Source organism: Cygnus olor, chromosome 13 (assembly GCF_009769625.2).
Source record: "Cygnus olor isolate bCygOlo1 chromosome 13, bCygOlo1.pri.v2, whole genome shotgun sequence".
NCBI classification, from domain to species: domain Eukaryota; kingdom Metazoa; phylum Chordata; class Aves; order Anseriformes; family Anatidae; genus Cygnus; species Cygnus olor.
Window position 1 is genome coordinate 12,815,714 of NC_049181.1, and position 25,495 is coordinate 12,841,208.

Sequence of the window (25,495 nt, forward strand, 5' to 3'; positions counted from 1 at the left end):
TCATCTTGTGCCCTTACAGACCACCAGCTTGTTTGGTTCTGAGGTCAACCGTATGTATTACTGAGCATCAAACTGGCTGTAATAATTTCAGTGTTATTTTTTTATTTTAGTTTGTGCAGCCCCAGTAACGATTTTGAGATGTGTTGTGACTATAGAGTAGGTGATGATGCGTCTGTTCAGTTTCCCATAAAAAAAAATCCTACATATATTAATAACTTTTTTCTCTAACCAGTTCTGCATTTAAGTGCAAATTTTTTTATTACAAATATGAAACCATACACAGTTTCTTTATTGTAGCACAGCTGTAGTTGGCTCCCTAGAGTACTTCTCTGAACAGAGTTTCCCAAGGGAATAGCAGTACGTGAGTGCTTTGAGGGTGAAGAGATTTTTTTCCTAATATGTTTCTTAATAACAGTTTAGTGGAAATATCTATGTAAAGAAGGTGCCATTATTTTTATATATATACACACACACATATACATACATGTGTCTGTGTATGTTTAAAAATATTTGTGTACTGCGTTGCCTATTTGGATGTGATTTTGATAACTATCTGTTTGCAAAGTAAAGCCATTGTTTGTATGCACCGAGGCCACATTTAGTGTTCCCTGAGGTCAGCAGAGAGCTTCCAGTTCTTTTTGAAGGGATTTGGTTGTGGTGCATGAAGGGGGAAAGGTGCTTCACAAGACTGTCGAGCTGTGCTTAGGATAGAAGGAATAGAAACTGTGCTGGCTTGAGGTACTTCCCTTTAGGCTCCTGAGAGAGATGATGACCCAGTGGAACTAGAAACAAATATATTCTTGCTGTTTTGCAACTTCAATTTCCATGTTGTATGATAAAATTATAGCCCATTACACTCATTGCTTCACTTGTGAGCCGCTTTTCCTCTTCTTGCTTTAAAATGCTGCGACAGTTTCAAACAAAAGGTACCTATTTGCCTCCTGGGTTTCTCAAGCACTTAGATGTACGATTTTTACATGATATGTTTCTTTTAAATTTCCCCCACTGGTAGCTCAGGTGGTGAAAAGTGTAAGCTGGGGGCATTTAAGAAACTGGTGCAGTGCAGACACATCTACGCATACATACCTGCTCTGAAATCTTGCTCAGTTTAACAAAAAACAAAAGAAAACAGCGAAGACGTCCTCTTTGATGTTCAACACGAGAGCCTCATGTTGACTATTGAAGTTATGAGCGCTTAGTGTAAACATCACCCCTTTTCCCCTTGCTTTTGGCACTAAGAAATGCCATCGTTGCCTTAATGTATGGATTTCTTCTCTTTTGAGGCAGGAATATGGCAGCTTTTTGTTAGAGATGTACAGTGATTTCATTTATTTGTAAGTGTAAAACAGACTGGAATTTTAGCAGGTACCATTCCTCCTCGGGTTTGTTTAATTGGACTTGGTGTATGCACAGAACTAGGAGGTAAATGTGTTAAGTATTCATGTTGGACACTGGTTTCTGAAGTAAAAACAAAAACAATTCAACAGCAGTCTATCAGGGACAAGAGAGAGATAAGAAATTTTCCCTCTAGTTGATGAGTGAGGCATTATATCCTGACCTGCCTATTTTAGGTGCTTATCAGTTACTTAGCTGACAATAGGTATGCTGTAGTATTTCACATTATATGCTACTGCACCAATAATAATAGTCTTTCTATTTCTCACAAATTATGATTATTACCCAACTTCTGATGACTGTTCTGTTTGCCTGGTCTTTTCCCTGGAAAGCTCTTTTTGCTGTCATAGGTCTCTGCATGCTTCCCCACAATCCTGCTGCTCTCCAATGGGGTTCTGTCAGTGTGCGCTGGATTAGCAGGATAATTTGCTTTCCTGGCATGTTTTGCTCATCCATAGGGACAGGCTGCTCAAAAGAAAAGAGACCTAACCTGGTGCATCAAGATGCAGAAACTAGTAACTATCATTAGTTCTGAGTTCGAACCTCCAGGCGCTGAACTGCACGGTCTTCAGGAATAGTAAGATTGATGTGTCTGTTGCTAGTTTAACATGCCAGCCTAGCCTGCTTCCAAACTGAGTTGTAGCATTATTATCCGCCAGTGACAGATACGTGCAGCGATGGTGATCTTTGACCTGCATAAAATAAGTCAAAGGAACAAAGCAAAACTTCAAAGAACTTGAGTGTGCCCAACACTTGCAAGCTTATGAGAACAATATTCTGTTAGCATCAGTACCGCAGAGATTTAATCGTTTCATCTGTACCTTAGCATGTTCTTGTAATTACAAATCAGACAGTCTTTAATTTTAGGGCTAAAATTTTCCTCTCCTTGTTATTTCTTAGAAACCAATACTATATTTTGATTTTTTTTAAACCGTTTTGCATATCACATACCGGATTTATCACAGAAATATATGTTGTGTATGTAATTAGTAAAGAGTACATACTGTCCTTTTGTTTGTTTGGTTTGGTTTGGAAAGAACAAGTCATTTGAGCCAGCTGCAGTAAAATTTTCCTGATTCAGACCAATGATCAGGAGAATGATCGCAAATTCCAGAATTTTCTGATGTAGGGAGCCAGGAAACAGCAATAAAACCCAGAACAAATGCATCCTATAATGTACTTTGTTCATTTATTTCATACCATAAGGATAGTTTTGTTTTAATTATTTATGATAATAAACTTCTGAGTGAAGGCATTCTGCTATATTTTGTAACGATAATGAAACTTGAGTGGTGCAGGGCCTCTCCCCAGCATCCTGATATTAAACGTGTCTTGCAAACAAAATAAGGAGTTGGTCATATGTTCTTTTAGTTTTTTGTTTTTTTTTTTGCTATTTAAGTAGGGGCTGAAAGCTTGTTTTCTGCTTCCCTCCCATTGCTCCCTTCCCCTCCAGATAAAACAGGGCCCTAATGCTGTTTCATGTATCAGAAATTCACACTGTTAAAAAGAAGCTCTTAATTAAGGCACAGGATCCTGCACTTCTTAATGTATGAGAGCTCACAGAAAGCATCTTGAAGACCTTTCCAAACATCCTCTGTAAGCGTATGTAGGGAGCATCAAAAATTTTGCCCACTGGCTGCCTTTGTCGTACCAAGTGGGGAAGAAGAAGGAGGAGTCGGAAATACAATTAAAAAGGCCTTTGCAAGTCACCTGTGAAGTCTTTATGTGCAGATTACGGCATATGCAACTCAGCTTCTACAGGAGTTCATTTCTAGTGGCATGATTTTTTTTTTTCCCCTCTCACTAGTGATCTATTTAAGCAAAAGCTATTGAAGCAAAAGGCATTTCCTAGGGAATTAATGATCAGATGGGAGGAGTTGATAACCCATAGTAGAAGTGAGGGCCATTTATCCCAGCCCATCATTAGTCTTCAGAAAATGCCCTGCACAGAGGTCACTGATTTACTGATATATATATATTTTTTTAAGTAAAAAGGATAAAGAACAGTAACATTTGCTGCCTGCATTTTTAATGGTGCTCAGATACTGTGCTTATATTTAATTTGTTTGAACTTGGTGGATTGATAAGATGACATTCTGGACAATGCTTAACAACTTAATAAACATTAATGTATGGAGCATTTATCAAGAATTAAAGCCTCTCTACTAGCCAGCTGGAGTACTTTTAATATTAGTTAGTATTCATTTGATAATTATTAGCCTCCTGAGTGCTAAAATTGAAGTCTTTTCTGGTGGTGGCTGTAGTGGTAGGAGGTAAGCGGACTAAACAGGGGCAGCGGGAAGTGGCTCCGCTCCCACTGCTGCCACTAATTCATCTCGTGGCCATGAGTAAGTCATTTATCTCCCAGTGCCTCAGTTTCTCAATTTGTAATGCACGTTGATAATGGCAATTACCCACTCAACTAGTATTTGCGCATTGTTCTGAAATAATTAATAGCTGTCAGGAGATCCTTTGTTCCCTGTCATTGTTATCAAATTTGTAAATATTAGCAATGGGGAAAGTGATTTATCCAGTGAACAACAGGTTTTTATTACTCAGTGAGGTGGGCAGTCCCGTCCTCTTGCCTTTCCTGAGGATTTCTGTATGTATTATGAGATGTGGTCCCATAAAACAGTAAATCTACTAGATCCGATCTGGCTACAAAACCTATTTAGACTAATATTCTGATGTGATTGTGCTGCAATACAGTGAATTTTTAAATCCAGGGAATTTTTAAGAACAGGCAAACTACATTTTATTCAAGAAAATACTCGGGATCTGTGCAGAACCGAGGAATGTAGTTGGTACGGATCCCTCAGGTGGGCTCACCTCTGGCGAGTTGAGCTGGCAGAGGCGCGATAGCTCGGGAAGCACGTGCAGAGGGCGGGTAGTGAAACACCAGCAGTCAGGAGAGAAGAATCCAAGGACCCATGTAAGCAGCTGCTTTTATATTTATAGAATATACTCCTCCTGATGTTAATTTGGTACAATATGCGTTAAAAGAACATAAAACTGTAGCTCTGTCTTTTGACTGCTGCTTAATGCGTTTCGTACCTGGCCTGCTGATGTGAGGAGATGCACGTGGATGTGACCAGATGACCTCCTTGGAGATGAAATCACGAATTAAAAGGTTTAAGTATCAAAATCAGTGCAGGTAGATGTGGCTTTACATGTGGAGTCACGGGCCTCGTTGTGAATGGTGTGCGGACTGCTGGTGTGGAGGCCGTTAGCACGTTGTACTTCATGTCAGTTTTATTTTGGTTTGCTCCAGCCGTCAGCTCTGGTAGGGCGTGCTGTGAGGGGCACGTCTGGCCTTGGGAGGCCGCAGAAGGCCAGGCCAGTTCTGTCCGGGCCCTTGGTTTTCTCTGTTAGGCTTGTCTGAGCCATAGGTGGGTGTTACGTGGCCATAAAATCAGCTCTGCAGGATTGTTTGCTTGAACAGATGTTACATTGGTTTTAGAGCTGTAATTATTCTTTATTTATGTCTAGTTGCTTGAAACTGACATTTAAAGAATGACAGGTTCTGTGGGTAATACTGAAATGTGGTGGTTTTTCTCTTTTTTTTTTTTTGAATTACATACAGTATGTTAAGTTAATGTGAGGAGAATAATCCATGTTCTAAAACTCAGAGAATCCTTCGTAGACCGACAGTAATATACACATTTTTTAGGCTTTCAGTGTAGCAATGCAAGACTTTCAAGTGGAAAATTGTTAATTTACTATAATGAATTGAAACGTGAAAAAACAAATATTTAGTTAATTGCCTCATAAATCTGTCTGTTACTATCAGTGGAATTAAATTGATAAACAGTTCTTTAAAATTAATTTCCACATGGCAATGTGCAGATTTTATTTTATTCAAACCCCATTAGGTATTTGTATGAAAGAAAACATGAATTTGTATTTCTGTCACATTAAAGAGCGTGTGTGACAAAACACACATTTCCTACCATGGATACTGAGGCTTTAATACATTTGGCATAATGAGCAGTGCTAGATGCTAGTTATTTTCGATGCAATACCAGCTGAAAAGTGAAAGTGCATCACACTTTTATGATTGTATCGTGTCACTTTACTGTCAATACACCTTAACTTGTCAACCGTTTGCTTTTGGGGTCAGGGGATCATGGATGTGATGCCTGAAAGTCACATAATGTTCGGGGCTGAGAGGTGACAGGAAGGGGACGCTCTTCCAAGGGCCCTGTTGAGCTTATTTCTGGTGCCTGCTCGGGTTGGGGCTCCCAGTGAGAGGAGGAGAAGGTCCATGTTGTTGTATGTTACTGGGTCCCAATTGCCTCTGCAGGCCCAGCTTTTCCAGATTCAAGCCTGCTGCAGTAGCACTTGTGGACACTTGGTATAAAAGGTACTGGCAAGATGAGTGTTGTTGTACTTTAATCACCTAATGTCATTATGCCCTGTGCAGTATCAGTTTTTCAAAGTAAGTGGGGCACTACACGAAATTAAATCATTTGATACGCTCCCTCCTTGCAGCAAATGTAATAAGAACATCCTTGCCTACCTCTCCCAGTGACATTCAGCAGGAGAAAACCTGTCTCGCTGTGTATGACCCAATGTTCTGGAAACGCACATAAAGATAATTCCTTCTTGCTGTATGGGGTTGTTAGTTATACTTAAAATTCAACTCGATGGTTGTCATCTTGGAATTTAGTGGTGGATGAATGGTTGCAAGTTACAGCTGGTCTTACGGTGAAGTTTGATGTCTGGGAGTCAGGACGCCTCAGTTTAATTCCCACAGCTGTCTCTTGCTTCTTGAATGACCTTAGTCAACTTATTTGAACTTTCACTCCCTCAGTTGTTTTGCTTGAAATCAGTAGTTACTCCTTCCCACAGGCATAGTCGGGCATGACTTGTACTGATCTGTAAAGAGCTTTGAGATCCCCCAAAGAAGCCAGCTAGAGGGACAAAATATTATGGTAACGATGGCCTTTAAGACTTCAGAGGAAGGCTGCAAACACATTTTCATTTAGCGTTAATAATACTTTAATAATCAAAAGAAGAAATGTAATGTTTAATATTTAAACAAAATCGCGTTCACTTTCTTCTCATGTTAAGTGAGTATTAAAGCAGGATGGAAGCTAGTTTACATATTTTTACACTAGACTTTTTTTATTATTAAATACTGAAATGTGCTGGAGCTGGCCAGCCTCCAGTGGATATGACTCACTAACATTGCATTTTAATATTTGCAAGTTACACAGTATGTTTCTATTAGACAAATGGTTGATGGTAAGGAATTCAAAGAGGATGCACTTTTATTAAATAACATGTTGTCTTCATGTAATGAAAATAAATAACATTATTTATTTGCTGATTGACAGCAGCAGGGACAAAAGTACTTATAAAGGGTTTGTAGTGTAAATAACTGTTATTCAGGATGCAGTAATCCATGTGTCTGGTCTTGAAAATGTATGATATAGTTAGTGTCGTGGGATACACGTCTGAGATTCTCTGCAGACTGAAGAGAACCAGAGCTTCCTGTCCACCTGCTTGTAATAAATGCAGATGCCCCAAAATACAAATGTGAATTCCCTTCTCACATATCCGATAAAATGCAAATGTTAAATCAATCAGGTTTTCAGACCTATATGAATGGTGAACTTAGTTTGAGATAAAATGATAATTTTCGGATGAGCTGTGAAACTCCTTGCAACAGGATATTCTGTTTGAAAGCATTAAGGGTGTTAATACAAAGCCATCAGATCCTTTGTACTTAACATTTAGCTATGGGTGCCAAAAATTTCTCAAGGCAGAGGTGATATTTTAGAGGAATGCTCTGCTCTGTTCCTAGGTGCTTTGCTAGGCGTTGCTGTTGGCCATTGTAGGACGAAGGATGGGTTAGAGCTTTGGTCTTATTTTTCTTCTGGGAATTTGGCCTTAAATGGCCGTGTTTTCTTTGTTGTGGCATTCCTGTCATTCATGAAATCACTTATACATGTGAAATTTCAAGTACATTCAAAACATAATTGGGGAAACAGTTTCTGTTTGGCTCTGAAAATTACGGTACTTGGATAATCATTTGTATCACACCCACCTTAAAAATTCAAATATCAGACATGAGGTTGTAGTTTTCGTCAGTCTAAATAAGATTGTGTTATGATTTTGCTCTACCTGAAGAGGAGAATTTTTTACATTTTTTAAGTGATCATTTTTAGCTTTCAAATCCAGGAGCAACTTTCAAACTTGTATTTTTAAACTTTTGGCAGTGGATACAGAATTTCTGTTAGCATGTGGAATATAGCTAGTTTGTACCAAAAAGCTGCTGTTGCTTAGAACTGGCAGTGTTAAAAGACCTGGCTTCTTTGTCATTATTAAAAGGCTAGGTCCCATCTAGTCGTCATTGAAATCACTGGGAAAATTGCCAGTAGCATCAGCTGAAGTTGAACTGTGCCCTTAGAGAGGATGTAAACCTCAGCACTGCTGGCGAACTTTGTGCTGCTTTGGTTAAATTATTTTTTCATACTTTATACTTGGTTTATTAATGAGAAATAAACATTGTGTGATAAGACATGAGTGGTATTTGTTATAGATTATCTTCCTCACTAGAAGCCAAAGATGGTGATAATCCATTGATCTGCTGACTCTGTATCTATTCAGGAAAAAATATCTACAAAATATTATACTTTCCAAAGCTGTGTATAAGAGGCATCTTATTGCTGTGAGGCTTTTTAGGGTCTAGTGGAAGAAGGCTGAAAGTTTGGAGTTCGAATGTTCAAGGTTCTTTCCAAGCTCATGACCAGTAAGTCTCGGGAAGCCACAAAATCATTGTGTCTCCTGTGTTTTGCTGCTGCCCGAGATGGGCAATATATTGATGACAGCAATGAAATGCGTGTTTACTTGAATTTGAAATGAGAGCACCTTAAATTTATTTGACCGTCTCTTCCCTTCCAGTAGATATTACTACAGCAAATGGGGGCAATTATATGGGATTTCAACTGAGAGAAGAATAATTTATTAGAAAATAATTTCTCTAGCCAGAGTCCTAAACAACAATAAATTAAATTATATTAGGCTTACAGCACTACTAGTCTGTGTATTGGGGTCTCTGAATCAGTCTGTATGTATGCACTATAAACAAAGGCCTGTGTGCACTTCTCCTTCAATCCAAAATTGATGAATGAAATAGTCATCCTCCTGAATTTTTAATTTTCCTGTGGTGGTATTCTTCAGCACACGTTAAGTTTTAAGAACATGTGGTTAAAGAACTGCACAGCATGTGAAAATGCTCAAGGGAGCAGAGGTGCCTGTTAGTAAATGAGTGCATTTATTAGAGCTGTAGGAGTAGCACGGAAGCACTTCTGTGATAAAATACTCAAGCATTTGAGTCTGCTGATTCATCTGTCTCCAAAAGGATGTGTTAATCAATGATTGTTTTGTAACATTTTTAAAAGGTTAGATTTATTTCTGCTAGCTGTCTACTGCATATCATTGCCAATATTTCAGGAAAATACTTGGAAAATATAAGGACTCAATTTTTAAGGATACATCCTACAGGTGCCTAGAAAAGTTTTAAGTAGCAATATTAAAGAAAAATTTTAGTTATAAAATGGAGGTAAAGACAAAAGTAGAGTTCCATATGGTTTTCAGTGCAGGTGTAAGGATGCAGTCTGTATACGTTAAGTGATAATAAATTACAGACTTTCTATTTCCGTATATTAAAATGTATTTTACTCTTTGAAAATGGTGCATGTATTACCAGAAGAAACTTAGTAGCACATTTTTAATTAATAATTTGAGGTATCCAACCAAAGGAAAAACAGACAGTAATAGGCTTTGTTAAAAGATCTTTAATTGCATCAAATTATTGTTATGCCTTTGGTGTAATACATGTACTCTGTGTAATAGTACCGTGCCACATTTACTGTTGATGTGTATAAAGAATAATGCACAGCATGCAACTAAACAGATCTGTTTTCATCAGTAACAGATTAATATGTAGAACAATGTAGAAGCATGATGGCAGCTAGGAAGCTGTTAGGAGATGTGCTTTGAAATGTTTTTGAATTACAGCATATACTTTGGCAAATGCCTAATAGCTTCATTGCCATCAGTGAATTTTGAAGAAACTTCAAATCCCAGAAGAAATCAACAGAACCTTAAAAAAAAAAAAAAAGGGGGGGGGGGTGGTTAAAAATGACCGCCATATTCTGATAAACTCCTGAGTGCAATGAAGTGAAATTCAGAATTCAGGTGGAACCTCCTTCCCTATCCAACCCCCCTACTACAAGCTATCAGAGTCCCCTTACAGTCACAGGACATTACCCATCTAATAGAGCTTCCTGATACAGGTCCAGTGTTCTGAATATAATTCATTTGGTGCCAAAAATACTCATAAATTTTACCTTTATGTGAGTTTGCTATAGTTTATTAGCAGTTTAAAGTAAACCATCACTAACATACTGGATTCAGGGTGTTTTTGCTAAGCTGATATGAATACCTTAGTGTGCATTCATTTATTAAAACAAACAAGAGCTGACAACAGAAACAACAATTAACAAAAAAAAATGTTACCTTAACTAGATATTTACGTATCGGGTGTTTACTCTTAGAAATATAGTATGTTGCAAAACTATTTTATGTGATTGATGTTCTATAATGACTGTTTGTCTTTTAATGTCCTTTTGGAGTTGTTTATATTATAACCATTTTTCTCTTCAGTTTCCTTTTTTCTCTTTTCCTTCAGCTTAGCTTTTGTTTCCCTTAGTACAAATCTGAACTGACAAGAGGACTGTAATAGAACTCCAAAACATACCTTGAACACACATTGTTAACCAAATTACAATCACTGATGTCGTTTACACATGTAGCCTTTCAAAGCATGAACATGTTCATTTAATTTGCTTTTTAAATATCCCTAACAGTGTCCCCTAGCATTTTAATAAAACAGAAACAGTTATTGTCGAATAAGAATATCCAAACACAGTGGTCTGCAGCTTGCATGTAAATGTATCTGACAGTGCTTCTCTCTTGAAGAGAAAATTGTGTAAATTGCCACTTATTATCATTTTTAATAAATAAGTCTTATCTTGATTCTGTTTCTCTTTTTCTTTCCCACCCCTCTGCAATACTGTTCAACAACTATACTTTCAGTGGGACCATTTCTATTACAGAGCGATTGAGCTCTGATTTACACATCAATTACCCAACTTCATGGAGATTTTCATGCTCCCCTAGCTGACATCAATGAAGCATAACTGCGTAAGCGCTTTATTTCATCCCAGTTTTTGATAACTCAGACTGATAACTAATCATATCGAAAGACAATGTGCTATGATACAGGCAACAATAAATGCTCCCCTTTGAAACCTCATCTATTCTTTATACGCTTACTATTCAGGAAGTTATCTCTTCCATCCATTCCCCCAGAATCGTTCCTTCCAAATTCATGTTAAGGAAAGGTTTGGGGATGCATAATGCCAAAAAGAGGAGAAATTGAGTGACAGTAACATTTTCTAGATACTTAGGGGGAAAAATAGCTAAAAAGAATGAAGAATGTGACAAATATAAGCCAAACCCTTAGCCTCCTAGTTTAAATTTCCATAAATTGCCTAAGGGTCTCTTGGGTGTTATTTTGTTCGGAGGCTTTAATCTTCTGTATTCTTTATCTAACGGGCTATGGGAATGGCATTGTTTTTAATGCAAATTGTTAAAAGATTTAGCTCATGTAGATAGATAACCAGTGACCATCTCAAGTGTTTCTATACAGAACTGTTGAACATCAAAGACAGAATATTCTATATTTCAAAATAAATCATTTATCTTGAAGTACAGTGATAGATATGTGCAGCATTAGATACTTTCAGTAACTATTCATGCAATGAAGAAGAACACAACATTAAAGCAAATGTTAAATAAGAAAGATTGAGAGAAGTGTAAAGCTATTCTATGGTGGCCTGATTGGTCTCTGTTAAGTAGTAAAATTGCCAGGACAAAGATGCAAGAGCAGTGCCACTAAACAGATGAAGAAGAATTTTGCCATTTTAAGTGCGGGTAATGCTCATGACATTTATCAGTAAGTGAAACAATGCCTTCAGATGGGCAGGGAAGATCTGGTAAGTTAACCATATTTTTGCTTAAAGATCAGGTTTTGAAATTCCCCTCGTTTACTAAATATATTTTAAAAATTGTAATAAAATTTAAGACCTCGGGCAGATTTTTTCATTTGGAATAATGAAATACCACAGAGTATACTGGGAGAATCAGAATACACCGAGAAACCTGTTCTCCTTCCTTCGTATGATATTGTGGTACTCTAGTTTTACATGAAATCAGTGGAGTAATGTTGAGATAAATCTGGACTAATGTAGAGGGGAATTGCTACTGTAATGCATTTGCTAGAGGTAGAGTTTCACCTTGCTGGGCTATCAGGTGAGACTGCCTTTTGCCTTACATTTTTATTCACATTGAAAAAGAATTGCCCTGGTGTGGAAAAGCAGCCAAGCGCTTATTTTAAGCATGGGAATATTCTCATTGACCTGAGCTGGATTTCTCACATAAATCAAATATGTTCACTAGTGATTTTTCAGCTGGGATGTTTAATACCTTGCTCAGGCATATGAATATTTGAGGAAGTCCAGTTTCTGGCTTTACCTCACCAACCTCCAGAGCACTTGTGACAGAGAACAATTCTGTCCAAGAGTCAGAACTGTGAAGAAATAACCTTGGGAAGGGACTTTCAGTTCTTAAATTTATTCCATTTTATATTCACCATGTCTTAGTTTAGAAGCTTTTGTTTATTTCTTGTTTCCACAAATGACAAACATTTCAGTTTGAGAGCTTCTTTCATCATTTAGGCTAACCTGATATTTTAAGGCAGAGGGGAGAGCACTATTACAGGAGAATATTTGATTTGATCAGTGTGCATTTTTGTGAATTCAGACATTGCTGCTTTCAATATTTAAAGAAACTACTTCCCTAACTTGTGGATAAATGCTGTTTTTCTCTAATGTTATGCATTTATCCTCCAGCATGTAGTCTGTCACTACTATAAAGCCTCTCTGCTCCAGCTTTTTATTGATTCTTTCCCTATTGCACTTTTGCTGTTTTGTCTGAATCAACAGAGCAGTGTTCTGTTCTCATTCATGATTTTTCTGCAACACTAGATATTTGATCATTCTCTTCTGCTTTTTTTTTTTTTTCATGTCACAGTGACTATTCCTTCAAACTTGTCTGGTCTGACTTCTTTCTTCTCCTTTCCCCTCTCTGTCAGGCTTGTCTGCCTTTCCTAGTCTTCCACGCTTTGGGAGACTACCTCTGTGGCTTTAGTTACGGCGTCTTTGAAGACAAACCCCAAATGCCAGGTCTCAGCCTTTAGCTGTTCATCTTACTTCTTCGGCTTTCCTTTTAACTCTTCACTCTAACCTCTAGCTCTTTTGCAATGTCCTAAACGTTTTTTTTTCTTCTACCTCCAGATCACTTGCACTGCATCTTCTTACTTTCCCCGCAGATGATTGCACTGTCCTTTCCAGTGCCTAAATTTTTATTCTACTTCTAGATCTCTTTTTTGACCGTGCCTGACTTCCATCTCTTACAATCAGATCCACGTTTTTAGCTTCCAATCCATAACCTACGGCAAAAGACAGCAGGCATGCACTTGCTACAGCCTCCTTCCCCATCAGCCAGCCTCTCCCCCTCTCTGCCTGTCGCCCTCGTCCCTGTCACAGTCGTGGGCCAAAGGGTGCAGCTCCCTGGGCCTTGCTGGCACTGCGGCTTCACCGGGCTGAGCACCTGGCCTGTCACAGCGCATCGGCTCACCGCCCGCCCTCCCCGAGGGTGTCCGTGGCTGAGAAAAATGACAAATGGATGTATGCTGGTCTGATTTTAAAGGATTAATTACGCCTTTATTTGAAATGCATTTGCAGCTCGTGTTGATGTTAAAGCAGAGCGGTAGTGTTATTGTTCCCATTCTTTCTGCCATACCCAGCACACAGGTAATTTTTAGAGCAGTGGTCTCGTGTACTTTGTAGCATTCTTATTGCTCACCATTCCTGGTCTTCTCAGATTTATGTACAGACTTCCCCATTCTAATTCAATTATTAATCTAATAAGTGGTAACAAAACAATAAAGCTCATGTATTTAAACTGCGTTGTTACCTAATAGCTGTATCTAGGGAACTGGCCCTCTCAGATACAATGAGTATCACAGCCTCCAGCTGTTTTCTTCTAAATCTCTTTTTTAAATGTTTACAAAACTGTGTATTTGTGATTTCCTACTCTCCTGGCGTTAGAGGAGTCATGAAGTATTTCTCATACTAATGAGACAGCCTGAACTCTGGTGTTCCTCGTCGTATCTGACTATAGTTTCACTGACACCTTCACCACTAATCACATATCCGTATTTCACAGAACATTAGTTAGACTTTATATTAAACACAAGTCCCAGAGATTGCCTCGTGGCTGCATTAAGAGTTTCTGGAGAACATTCCACTAGGTTCTCAGTGCTCTGCAACCTTAAGATCTAATCAGCATTTCTCTTCGGATCACAAGGAACCCAAAGAAGTTATCCTAATCTGTGTATGATTTTATCATATTTGACTTTCCACAGCCACAATCAGTGCCATGTCAAGCTTTCACATAGCAAAAATACATTTGCAGAGAAATACACCAAGCAATTGACCTGACAGGATGAGCAACCACTTGCTTTTGTATAGTCTTTGTACACTTAAGGCTGCGGGGTAACTGTGGGAGTGGAAAGTTTGAAACAAACCTTTATTTTTTTTTTTTCTCACAAGACAATTTATGAGAAAGATTTGGATTGATGTAGAGGCAGCAATTCACTTAGGACTTTGCCTGTGTGGTAATATGGATGCTCAGTTTGATAGTCCCCAAAAATCATTGGGATCCAGGGCATGAGATGCCCCCTTGTGCTCCTCTCTTGGGTGCACGGAGCATCTGTCTTTCAGAAAGATGTGCACTGAAAGAGAGATACCTAAGTATGTTGTGTTTAAAAAATACCGTTTCTTTGTGTGTATGTTTTTAGCCTTTCCTGTTAAAATTGTAAATACTGTCTTAGTTTAATATAATGCCTTTTAAAGCGATTGTAGCATTTTGAGTTACCACTGTTTTCATCGTTTTTGAATTAGTGGTTTTGTAATGTGTCACAAAACGTGTATGGATAGTCTTAGAGCATTTGCTGCTTTTTCTCAGTTAAGATGTGGCATAAGGCCTTCACTTGGTTCCCTAAATACTCTGCATGCTTGAGACCAGAGCCAGCTTTTATCTAAAGTGCTGAAGCCTCATATGAAAGATGAGATCTGTTCTGTGCTGAAGTCTGTGATCCGAGATTCTGTGATCTGTGTTCAGTGGCCAGATTCAGTCCGATCTGAGTGGGTGCAGAATTTCACCCTGAAACACTGGGCCAGGGTTGCCATTGTAAGGCTGTAAAATGCAGCTCTAATTTTCATGAATAATTCTTTCTGAAGTGGCAGTGCCTGGGATGCGCCTGCTCACATAAAAGATTACTCCTGAAGGATATAATATTGTGCTTTCAGTAGGCCCACCAACGTGAGTGACTGCTGCAGGTGAGATTGGGTTCCTAGCTTTGTGATCTGCTCTTGGTACAAGAATTGCACCATCTATAGGTGAGGCTGTCAAAGAAGTCACTGGGAAGATCTCCCATGAGATTTTTGTTCCCTTACTCCCATACCTGTGGACTTTAGGATTGATATGGAGACATGACAGGAAGAGAGAGTCGTGTCCTCCTCTTTACCTTTTAGTGAGCAGGTAGTGTAGTAAAGTGACCGGTGGTTACAACAGTTTCCCTTCGCTCCCCCTCAGGAAACCAGTAAATTGCGCTATCATCTTTTGCAAAAACACCATGAATGATTATAGGAATGTTCTGGAGCTTGGTGGTGGTGAGCGGATGTGAGGCAGCGATGTCACCACATCAGGGGGCGTTACGTGGCGTCTTCACGGACTTCCCACCTGTGGAAGGAAAAGGTGGATGGAAATCATTCAGCTCAGCCTATGGAGGTGCCTTTGCGTTCAGTTTCTGAGTCATACTCGAGCATTATGCAATTCAAACCTGAGTGATCTTGAGTTGCTTATACCGGTTATTAATTCATATTTTTGATTTAAGGATTTCACTGCGGCATTTGTCTGGGCTTTTTTCTTTCCCACCCTGTACAAAAACAAGCGTGTGAGTGTAACGATACAGGGAGTCATCAGGAAACAGACATATGCTTTCCTGTGCTCTCTGCAGGGCTTGCAGGTTCAAACACAACCTGCCTGAATCATAAGAACTTTAATTGAGTAGATAAAGAGGTCCTCATAATTATAAACTGCAGTAGGTATAACAAGAGGCTAAATACATAGCTGTGGTTTTAATTAGCTGGTGCTTCAAATTAGTAATTGTGGTTTCACTCAGAAATCAGTGACTTTATACACTGTTAAAGCCTCATCACTGTGCAGTTCATTCCTCATTATATCTCTCGGTGTGAAGCTTTCAATACAACATCATGCTGAGCTAAAAAGGCAAAAGTTGTAGAAATTTGGTTATCTTCCAAGTGCAGTGGAGCTCTATAGAGGTTTAATTCATTCTCACCAGAGACAGGAGAATTAAATGTTCTTTGTTACATATGTAATATGTCCATCTGTATGTATGCGCCTGTACATACAGGGCGGGCATGGGTATGTGCATGGCCAGAGTCTGTCAGGGAAGTGTTGCTTACAGCAGATGACATCGGTGCATGTACTAAACCTGCTATTCAAATTGTCATCTGGAATTTGGTAGCTAATTAACTGACACAAAGTAGAGCCAAAAGCCTCATAACAAATCAAATATGGGTTGAAAGCACAGAAGTGTCCCTTAATGCTCGTCACGTGAGGGGTTGTCAGTGCAAGTTGAAGCATGCATCTCTTCCTTTCCTCTTTCCTTCCCTGTCCCCCCTCCCCTTCAGGGTTTTAATTATATCTTTTCCCTCAGAGGAGCAGGAGGTAGTTTGCGAAGCTAAGAGACCAAAGTACTTCAGTGCTATTCAGGGGAGAAGCGAGTGTGATCTCGCAGCTTGTCAGCTAGGTCTGGCAGGTGCACAGAGTAAGCTGACGTACAGATAAGTGCCACTCACCATTGCTGCGCTGAGGTGATAGATCCTTTCCTGTTTGTTTGTTTGTTTGGGTGTAGGACTATCTGCCGCTAGAATCAACTTCCCTGAAGTCTCTTCTGGGAGACGGCTAGAGAAACCCTTCTTAAAACACGCTTGACACCCACAGTGAAGCCTTACATAAATTTTAACAAGTACACGGGACAAAATTAAGTGGTCTAAATCACACAAGGCTGAACTGGAGCGTTGGTATGGATATAGACAAGTGTTACACAGCTAGTTGCATTTGAAGACATTGCAGTGCTTCTTTGACTTCACTTTTGCTTTATTTGGACAGAGACGTTCTCCGTAGGTGTGCATGCACGTGTTTGTGTATGTGTGTATGTTCATATATTCTGCAGCCTGTTCATACAAATGTGTCAAAATTTGTATTATTCTTGTGCATAATGTTCTGTTAATTTGAAAAAAAACCATTCTGTCTGTTTTCATTTTGGAAGTGTTCTGAATAGTTCCTATTACCCAATTTCATATAGTATTATGACTCCAAATTTACATTTAGGAAAATTATGTAGTGGCTTTTGCTTTCTTTCTTTCAGAATTATCCTCAGGAGCTACATAGTTTCTGAGGTTTTGCTGTTCTTACTGGTAGTAATGATCATGTAACTAAATGATGGGGAAAATAATATGCCATCTTTTTGTCTTTCTCTTCTTCAGTCACTATGAGCAAGACCGGAGTGCACTTAAGCGGAAAGAATGGGAGAGAAGAAACCAAGAAGTCCAGCAAGATGAAGATCTCTTTGCTTCAGGTTTTAACCTCTTTGGGGAACCCTACAAGGTAAATTGCACTGTTTTGCTTTACATTTTTAGAATGTCTTTTTACCTGAATGCATTTTGCAAATATAAATAAAACTACTTGTCACCTATGGGAAATGTCACATCTGCATTGGTACTTCCACCCTTGAATACACTGATCTTCCAAATCAACATATTGCAGAAGAGCAAACTGAATGCCCCACCCAGCATTTCACTGGCAGAATCAGGAATTTTGCTTACAGTCCTGTTAAAGTTTTCTTCCTCTATACACACAGTAAAGTCCCACGATAGAAGTATATGCAGCTGATATCTCTGCAAGCGGGGTCGTACCTTCAAAAATAACACTTAGTCCTTTTATTTTTAAGAAAAAAATATACCTGAGTTGTTAAAACTGAAGTCTTCTCTATAAATAATGAGTCCATAAGCTTTCTTTTGCAATCATAACTATCCAAAGAAGTCTTCTGGGAGAGTGCCTGAATCCTTGGGGACCATAACAAGAGTGTGAAAGGGACTTATGACAAGTCTTATTCTCTCTAAGGAGCTTTGCTGCCTGAGGTTTTCATCACTGAGGGATGTCCCCCTTTATGATTTCTGCTGCTTTGATTTTCAGTAAGACATTCCCTGAAGAATTCATCAGAATGTAAATTTCCATATCTCTTTCTCCTCCCAATCAGTGACATCCATTGAAAGGCCACCACTTCATCTTTCCATTTCACATTGTTAGCAGCTGTAGGGAGGATGAGGGCTCTTTGAAAATCACCAGAAAAGGAGGAGGAAAGACTGGCAGTATTATCAAATGGTGTCTAATAATTATAGACTGGGAGACTTATTCAGCCAAATAAAGACTGTGCAGTTGGAGAGTTTGTTGGTGTTTTGTTGTTGTTGTTTTTATAAAAATCTAATCAATGCACTATTTCTGCACCGGACCACATTTTAGCAACTTTATTTAGAGGAAATATTAACTTACTGTGAAGTGATTTTGTTGAGACTTCCTGCAGGTCATACAAACATATGAGTGGTCATTTGGATTTCAATTGGTAGAGTGATATGCAAATCAGCACTCAGTTGTGAGTAAGGAACTAGAAATGTACCTCCCAACAGGTATCTATTGTACCATAAGAATGATAATATCTCATTTTACATTTTTTTAGTATGCGTGTATTTGCACTGGGCATATACAAAATATACAACATGTGTGATCAAAAACTCGAAAACCACAAAGCAAAAATTATTCTGGTAAATTTCTGGAGGTAATTTAATTTATAAACAACAAACACATACTTTATTGCTTTTCATGTGCTTAGAGAGGAAGTTTGGGGATCTGTGGACTTGAGCAAAGCGTAATGTATTACTATGCTAAAAATACATCGTAATGATAAGTTGTGAAATACATAAATTAAGAGGAAATTGCATGCATAAGTAGTTACATGTCTTAAATTTGCAGAACAAAAAGAACCAAGACTGGATATGAAAGCTAGGTCTTGCCTCTTTTTTTTACACTGGAAAAGGAACAAAATGATAATACTGGTGTTTCCTTCATAAGTTCTGCATTGCTAAAAACCTGCCACACTACAGTGTCCTAGGAACAAATCAAGAGGTGGATCTGAATCTGAGTGGATAAGTAGTGATTTGTATTGTTAAGCAATTGCAAAACTGAATTCAGGGTTTTATTCATCTGTACTCTAGGATAAAATAAAGAGATCGTGAGATGAGGAGGAATGTACTATATGTTCAGTTTGAAGCCCTGTTCCATTTTGAGATGAATGGATGTTTCTTTGTGGATGAGGTTCAAGGCCTGGTGCACACAACGAGCTGCATCCATCTCGCTTGTTCTCGTTGCTCTCAGTGGGAGCAGGACAAAACAAAGCACTGCCCAGCAAGGTCAAGTGGCATGGTCTGTAATGGGCACAAGGGGCACATCCACAGCTGGACTACCTCTGCTTCTGAACATCATCTCAAGGGGTGGCCAGTATGTCTCTGAAAGATCCAGGGGTGGGAGGTAAGGTAGAGACTACTGTGGCAAAGGGAAGGTTGGGAATAACAGGAATAACAGGAAATAGAAAGTGTCTCTTTTCTTTTATTTTATTCCCAGACACAGTGTCCATGCTTGCTTATCATTCCTTCCCCATTTGCTTCAACAGTAACCCAGGGAAGGGATTGTCAAGGCAGGGAATACTACCACTGCTGTTTGGATGGTTTAAAGACTCAATGACTGGCAACTATTTTAAGACTTCTCTAAAGTTAGGGATATTAAAATCTGGCCAAAGAAAGCTGACCAGTCAGAGGAGGAGGACAAAAAAAAAAAAGTCTCTTTTTCTCATGGATCTTACTACCACTTGTGTATCACAAGTTACGTGATCTGAACATTTGTCCTTCCAGCATATCTGCCTCTGTCTACCACTTCTTTACCCTAGCTATTAGCGCATCTGTCTTTTTATCCCTCCTATCTGTCAGCTAAAACATGGGTGATCATTACAGTTTTGAACAAGTCCATGTTTTTGCATTGATTCTGTGTGTTGTACATGTGTAAACATACATCAAAAGAGGTGTATTTATCCATGTGTATCAAATAGATTTGTACATGTTTATTAGAAGATAGAAGGCTTCTTTTGAAGCTCCACTGTCTCATGTGGGGAAACACCACCTCCAACAATGGGATGACATCCAGCGTTATTTTGGTAAGGTTGGGCAGTGAGGGCTGTGTGCCTCCTAATACAAGTTACAGAGCATGCTGGTTGCAGGTCTTGCATTCAAATGCCGGTCCAACTCGCTAATGCTTAATTTGGCAGAGATGATCAGAGAAGAGCCTGCAGTGTTATGGCAACAGACATTTGAAAGAGCAGTGTGAGAGTTTTAGTGAGAGGAGCTGCAATTTTACTCGTGAGTTGCTGATATTTTTTAGCGTTTTGAATTAGAAAAGTGTTTCAGAGACAAGGAGTATTTTAGGGAAAACAGTAGGAGGTGGGATTTATTTTGTTCAAGACTGTAACTTGAGAGACAGAACCCAATGGGCAGCATTTCCATTGGGTATTCTTTGGCGAATGTTAAATCATTTATTATCTCTTTTTAGGTAAAGCCCCTCCACACTATTCAAGCTTCGGATAAAAAAAAAAAAGCTTCTGATGCAGGGAGGTTAGTTTAACTGAGGCATGCGAAAGTGAAAGAATTACAAAACTTCAAGTTTCATACAAATTTTCACAAAACCCTAGTAAATTGGGCCTATAAGTTTGAGTGCATTAGTTCTTTTCTTTGTAAAGCTATAATGCAATAGCTAGCTAGAAAATTAGTCTTCCAATAGGATTCTATTACAGATCTTTTTTGAAAGCAATAGAAGCAAATGTAGGAGGGTGTACATTTCCTAAATTAACAAGAGCCTAGAATGAGGGGGAAGGCTGCTAGCCACGAGTCACAAACCAGACATATAATTTATGCCTTGGAATAGTCGGAAAATGCATTTCCTTGATAGCGGCAAAATTGTGATTCAACATGCTGTTCAGAAAATAAGCTGTACAGAGGTCTCCTTTGAGAAATCAGCCAATTATCCAGAACATGAAGGTAGAAATTGTCCCCAATCTGGAAGTAACAAAGAACAACCAGAAATTATGACCAGATTTTGTGTTTATCTTGCTGGTATCCGAGCTTGTCAAGAATACTCTACTTCTTGTGAAAGCCCTGAATTTGCTGATGGGGAAAAAAACAACAACAACAAAAAACATACTAATGTTATGCTTTATTCCTTAAATGCAGGTAGTAAACTGAACTATGCAACGGTGAGCTTAGTCAGGTTATGTGATGCACAAGTCTGGTCTTAGTTGTGTGCTCTAGTTTTATTTCACTATAAGCTAATTTGCTGCTCATATTTACTATGTGTTTCTACTTTTCAGTCTGGTTTAAAAAACATTGAAGAAAATAATAATCTTTCCATTGACTTCAACAACTATTGGATAGAGCTTTAGCGTACTTAAGATATGCTAAGGATATTTAAATTAATTACCTCCATATTTTTCAATAAATATATATTTTTATTAATGCTCCCAGAAAATGAGTACAAATAATAATACTTTTATATGGTCTTTTATCCCCAGAATGTGAATAGCTTGCATAAAATAGAGTTAATATTAACCAAAATTATTTTTATAATCATGACATGTAAAAAAAAACAAATATTTGAAAAGCTCTACATTCAAATTAAAATATTGATTCCCTCTGTAAGGACCTAGACAAGAGCCATTTAATGTGCCATGACGTTGAAGTGTTACAGTGATAATGTGGTTTTTAGTACTCTCTTTTTTCCCCCCTTTTACTTTCTGGACAGTAAGTTAAATGCACCCTGGAAGTGCAGCTGAACCAGAGGTAAAGGTTAGTGGTCAGGCTTTTCTCGATACTTGATTGTTTCCTATGTGCCATCCCATAAGGAGTTAAAGTGTTTGGTGGGGAAGGAGGAAACAGAACAAGTATGTAAGTGTTTAGACTTCGCATCATAATTCCTGCTGGGCCCTTAAGCACAATGGAATCTCCTTGTTTTAAATTTGGGGGTTGAACTGAGAGAGCCTGGTTTTGGCTGCTGCCCAAATGGCTCATTGTGCAACTCAGTTGAAGGAGACTGCTCATATACAAAGAGCTTATTCTTAGCGTAGATAGAATATAATTTTGCCACTAAAATGACCAACCTAGGGATTTAGTTAGTGAATAAAAGTGATTCGTGGTTCTCCACAACTGGGATTATTAACTGTGTCAGTGAGGAGCGCTGGCAAAATGTATATAGATGAGAACAACACTGAACAGTTAATTTTTAAATCACTGCCTCAGTGCAGTGGTAATATATGTTACAATCCCTGAGAATGAGCAAAAGAAAATTTGCATTTATTATCTTTTTTTCAACATTTTTTATGGCATGTGCAGTACTAAGAGAAAAATCTTTCTGCAATATTCTTCTCATCTCTTGACTAGTTCAGTAGTGGTTAATATAAGCAGATATTTCAGGAGGAATCCATGCATGGATTTTTTTTCATCACTCAGATTTCTGCATAATACTTGAGGAAGATGGGAACAGTGGCATGGTAGCATCCTTGGTTGAGGAATTAAGTGGGACTGTCTCTAACCAACCACAAGCTCATAGTGCTGCCTTTCCCCATCTTTATGACCTGGTGTTGAGGCCCCTTTGGATTGTGACATTACTTGCTGTATTGAGTGAAAAAAACAAAACAACAACAAAAAAAAAAACAAAACAGTTGGCTGTAGCCTAAAGTATCACTGTGTACTACTTAGGTTATGTAGCTGCAGTATACATACGGGAACGATGTGAAGCTGCAACAGGAGGGTCAGGCTGGGTGTCAGGAAAAGGCTCTGCACCGAGAGGTGGGCGGGCACTGGGACAGGCTCCCCAGGGAGTGGTCACGGCACCAAGCCACCAGAGTTCGAGAAGTGTTTGGACAATGCTCTCAGACATAGGGTCTGATTTGTGGGTGGTCCTGTGCGGACCCAGGAGTTGGACTCGATGATCCCTGTGGGCCCCTTCCAAGTCAGGATATTCTATGGTTCTATGATAATTTAATTCCAGACTGTAGAAGTTAACCATCTGCTTGAACTATACTTTTTCTCTGTTTTTATCCTTTGAGTCACGTAAAGTAATAAGCATTGGGAATGCGGTGTTTTAGTTCTCTGCTGGTCATTTCCATGGAACATAAAGGTCAGTGAGAAGGCTGGTACGTTGGGTCTCTGTGGGGTGACTTAGAACAAGGGGAGAGGAAATTAGCTGCATATTAGGTATAGCTTCCAGCTTATTTGTCCAGCTTTTTGTAAGTGTAAAGGTAAAGGGATAAAAAAACCAAAACATTTTCTGCTTCAGAAGGGAAAGTATAATAGTGGTGAAACACAGATGAGTCAGTATTTATTTAATAATTACTGGAATTCAAAGAAAAGCATGATTCACAAATACAACCAGCCTTTAAACAATGGGAAGAATACTTAAGAATGTGGTAGTCATCTCTATTTATATTCTTTAAGAAATCTTTGGAATGATCATTTATTTGAAACTGCTATAACTCTTCAGTGGTTAGAAGCATTTTCTTTTATGTATTTAGAGAGTAGATACCTTGGGTCAAACTGAACCTTGGATAGAGAAATGGAGTTACGCTGTAGAAGAGCTTGCCCCTGTGTGTTTGTTATAGACTACCTGGCTTCTGTTTATGGCAGAGCTATGAGTCAAGGGGGTGAAAGTGCCATAACATATTTAAATAAAATGTGTGATTGCAGTTCAAATGCTGAGTAACCAGTAATTGTACATTCATGTTTTGCGAGATATGAAATGCACAAGCCCAACTTCTCTGACATAAACCAGCCTGTTTTGCTCATAACATCCATAACTGATGTAATTTAAACATTTCTCTGAGAGGATATTTAAGAAAATGGGAAGCAGTATACAAGTGTTACTCATGCAAGCCTGTTTCAAGAGATTCTTTGAACACAGTTATTGATAGATTCTTCTTACATAACATATGCAAAATGTAATTGAAATTAAATTAAATGTCAGCATGACACCATTAAACAGCTAACATTTGCCATCTTCTAAGACAACTATTCCAAGCATTAACTTCCTAATCAGGAATTTATTCACTCTTTTCCTTTATTTATTCTAGACAAATAAAGGTGATGCTCTTGCAAACCGTGTCCAGAACACGTTGGGAAACTATGATGAGATGAAGGACCTGCTAACTAACCATTCCAATCAGAGCCACCTTGTAGGAATCCCAAAGAATTCTGTCCCACAGACGCCCATCGACAAAAATGAACAGACCTTTTTCCCGGAACAAAGAAACAGGATGATCCCATCTCATCAGATCAGTGGCCACTCATCGACATCAATGCCTCCACCTTCTTCATTATCATCTAATTCTACTTTGCTACACGGTCACCAGAGCAGCAGGAAGTCGAGGACAGACTGGTCACGTGGTGGGCACAACTCTAGTGGGGCCCAGCCAAGCCAATCCAGTAGTCAGCAGAGTAGGACAAAGCATAGCTCTTCTCATGACCAGCCGCAGGGCAGGTATGAAGACCTCTACAATTGTCAGAGTGAGCAGCATAAAAGTGGAGGAACTGAGGAAGCAAATTCTATGGCAGCGTCTTCACATTCAAGGCGGCATAATCATTCAAAGTCAGCAGCTGGAGAACATACATACAAAGAAAACAGTCATTCAAAGTCACCCACAGAGCTTGAGTTTGTAAGTCATGGTCCTGGATCTCCACTTCCTTCCACATCTTTGTTATCTGCAAACAATGGTCTTTCGACCCAGAATTTCCCACCAGGACTTCACTGTAAAAACAGCATGGTCCAGCAAAAGCCTACGGCGTATGTTAGGCCTATGGATGGTCAAGACCAGGTACCCAATGACTCGCCTGAACTGAAACCTCCGATAGAAATTGAGAGTGGATATGGAAATCAGTCCTTTGGAACGCTGTTGGAAGGAAAAGTGAACACCCCTAGTTCGAAGAACAAAGTACCAAAGCTTAACATTCCTTCTGTTGGTGAAGTAAGTAGTTCAAAATATCTTTTCTCTCGTACTGGTTGAGTATTTCGTGCACTGAATACTTGTCTTTGGAAATATGCAGTTCCATTTCCTGGAACTATGTTTTAAAACATTCATTTTTTTCTAGAATATGCATGACTAACTTTACTTTTGGCAAAGTTTGTTGTGATAGTCCCAGTAAGAAATATTTAATGAAATTTTAAAATCACAGATTGGAATATTAACATTGCTTGTTTCCAATTAATATTAAAAGGCTAGGTCTCAGTTGGGTATAATACATTTATACCAGCTAGAATTCTGGACAGAGAACTCTAATATCTTGGTTCATCTGCAGTTTTCACTATTTTGCATATTCAGTTAGGAGGTAGTTTGACATAAATATCAGTGTTTTAATCTCTTTGAGGAAAAATGGCAGTCTTCAGACTTCAGCAGTACTAAACAGTTCTACCAGTACGGAGTTTATTTGCAGAGTTTGCTGAATTCCCATTGCTTTTAATGGAATTAATGTGGCTTAAATTCTGAGTAATGCTTATGAAAATGTGTCCCATTAAAGCATTTATGCATTTTGAAGAGCTCTTAATATTGGGATTCAGTCCCAGTCTCTGCTACCAACAGTTTAAGCTGTTGAATTTTGTATTGCTGGTCAGTACAATATTCCTGTGAGGAACATTTTAATCTGTTCATATTCATGTCCACTCCAAG

General features: G+C 38.7%; 1 protein-coding gene across 13 annotated transcripts in view; it reads left to right on the forward strand.

The window, feature by feature from the left end:
• The window catches only part of AFF2 (AF4/FMR2 family member 2), a 328,163-nt gene that overhangs the window by 67,914 nt on the left and 234,754 nt on the right, over positions 1-25,495 (forward strand). For all 13 annotated transcript variants that reach the window (XM_040572852.1, XM_040572853.1, XM_040572851.1 and 10 more), the window contains 2 exons: positions 17,169-17,289; positions 23,906-24,796. In XM_040572852.1, the coding sequence (XP_040428786.1) occupies positions 17,169-17,289; positions 23,906-24,796 (1,012 nt within the window). The remainder of the gene's footprint in view (positions 1-17,168; positions 17,290-23,905; positions 24,797-25,495) is intronic.